Source organism: Nicotiana sylvestris, chromosome 11 (assembly GCF_000393655.2).
Source record: "Nicotiana sylvestris chromosome 11, ASM39365v2, whole genome shotgun sequence".
In the NCBI taxonomy this organism is placed as follows: domain Eukaryota; kingdom Viridiplantae; phylum Streptophyta; class Magnoliopsida; order Solanales; family Solanaceae; genus Nicotiana; species Nicotiana sylvestris.
The window spans coordinates 110,340,878-110,342,195 of NC_091067.1; the positions used below are offsets into that span (position 1 = coordinate 110,340,878).

At 39.5% G+C, this 1,318-nt stretch overlaps 1 protein-coding gene across 1 annotated transcript; it reads left to right on the forward strand.

Moving 5' to 3' along the window:
- The first annotated feature begins 498 nt into the window (after nt 1-498).
- LOC138881477 (uncharacterized mitochondrial protein AtMg00860-like) lies at nt 499-876 on the forward strand. Its single transcript, XM_070161705.1, has one exon. It carries the CDS (start codon nt 499-501, stop codon nt 874-876), a length of 378 nt encoding a protein of 125 aa, XP_070017806.1.
- Nucleotides 877-1,318: the final 442 nt, after the last annotated feature.

A 1,318-nucleotide genomic window follows, 5' to 3' on the forward strand; every position in this document is an offset into this window, starting at 1 on the left:
AAAGTGATCTTCATCAAATTACTCTTCAACTCTTGCTAAAAACAAGGAAGATTAGCAAGGAAATCACCCTAGGTCTACATTCTAAAGGTAAGAATCTATACCCTACCCCTTAATTTCGAAAATCAACTAGAAGTGGGTAATTAGCAAGATGGTTCATGGGTATGAGGGTTGTTTATTTTGCATGCATGTGTGGTAAAAGAGTGTAGGAAGATTGTGAGCTAAAATTGTAAGGAAGAAAGATGGATCGCTACAAATGATTATTGATTGTCGGCAGCTCAACAAAGTCAGAATAAAAAATAAGTACCCACTACCAAGGATAGATGATCGGTTTGATCAATTACAGGGTGCTAAGTACTTCTCCAAAATTGATTTACGGTCCAGGTATCACCAATTAAAGATCAGGAGCAAGATATTCCAAAAATAGCTTTCAGCACCTGGTACAGGAACTTTGAATTTCTAGTGATATCGTTTGGGCTAACAAATGACCCGGCATCTTTCATGGATCTCATGAATCGAGTCTTCAAGTCTTTTCTGGACTTCTTTGTAATAGTGTTCATTGACGATATTCTTGTGTATTCACGAAGTCGAGAGGACCACATCGATTATCTTAGGGCAGTTCTGCAGAATCTTCCCCAACACCAATTGTATGCGAAGTTTTCAAAATGTGGATTTTGGCTTGAATTTGTTACATTCTTGGGTCATGTTGTCTCTAGAGAAGGAATTAAGGTTGATCCTCAAAATATTTCAGTGGTGAAGAATTGGCCTAGACCTATAACTCGAACAGAGATTCGCAATTTCTTGGGCTTAGTAGGGTATTACAGGAAGTTTATGGCGGGGTTCTCTACTCTTGCCTCTCCATTGACTAAATTGACGTAGAAAGAGGTTAAGTTCCAATGGTCCGATGCTTATGAATAGAGCTTCCAGGAGTTGAAATCAAGATTGGCTACGGCGCCAGTATTAACCCTGCCAGAGGGTACAGATGGGTTTGTGGTATACTGTGATGCTTCAAGGATTGGACTTGGGTGTGTATTAATGCAACATGGCAAGGTGATAGCTTATGCTTCTAGGCAACTCAAGAGTCATGAAAAGAGTTATCCGACAGATGACTTAGAGCTTGAAGCAATGGTATTTGCTTTGAAGATTTGGCGTCATTATCTGTATGGGGTCCATGTGGTTGTATTCACTAGACCACAAGAGCCTTCAATATATTTTCAAACCAAAGAAATTGAATATGAGGCAGAGAAGATGGTTGGAGTTACTCAAAGACTACGACATTGATATTTTATTTCATCCGAGGAAGGCTAACGTTGTGGCAGAT

Excerpts from the sequence above, each read along its gene's own strand:
- LOC138881477 (XM_070161705.1), top strand. The coding sequence starts at position 499 with ATGGATCTCATGAATCGAGTCTTCAAGTCTTTTCTGGACTTCTTTGTA.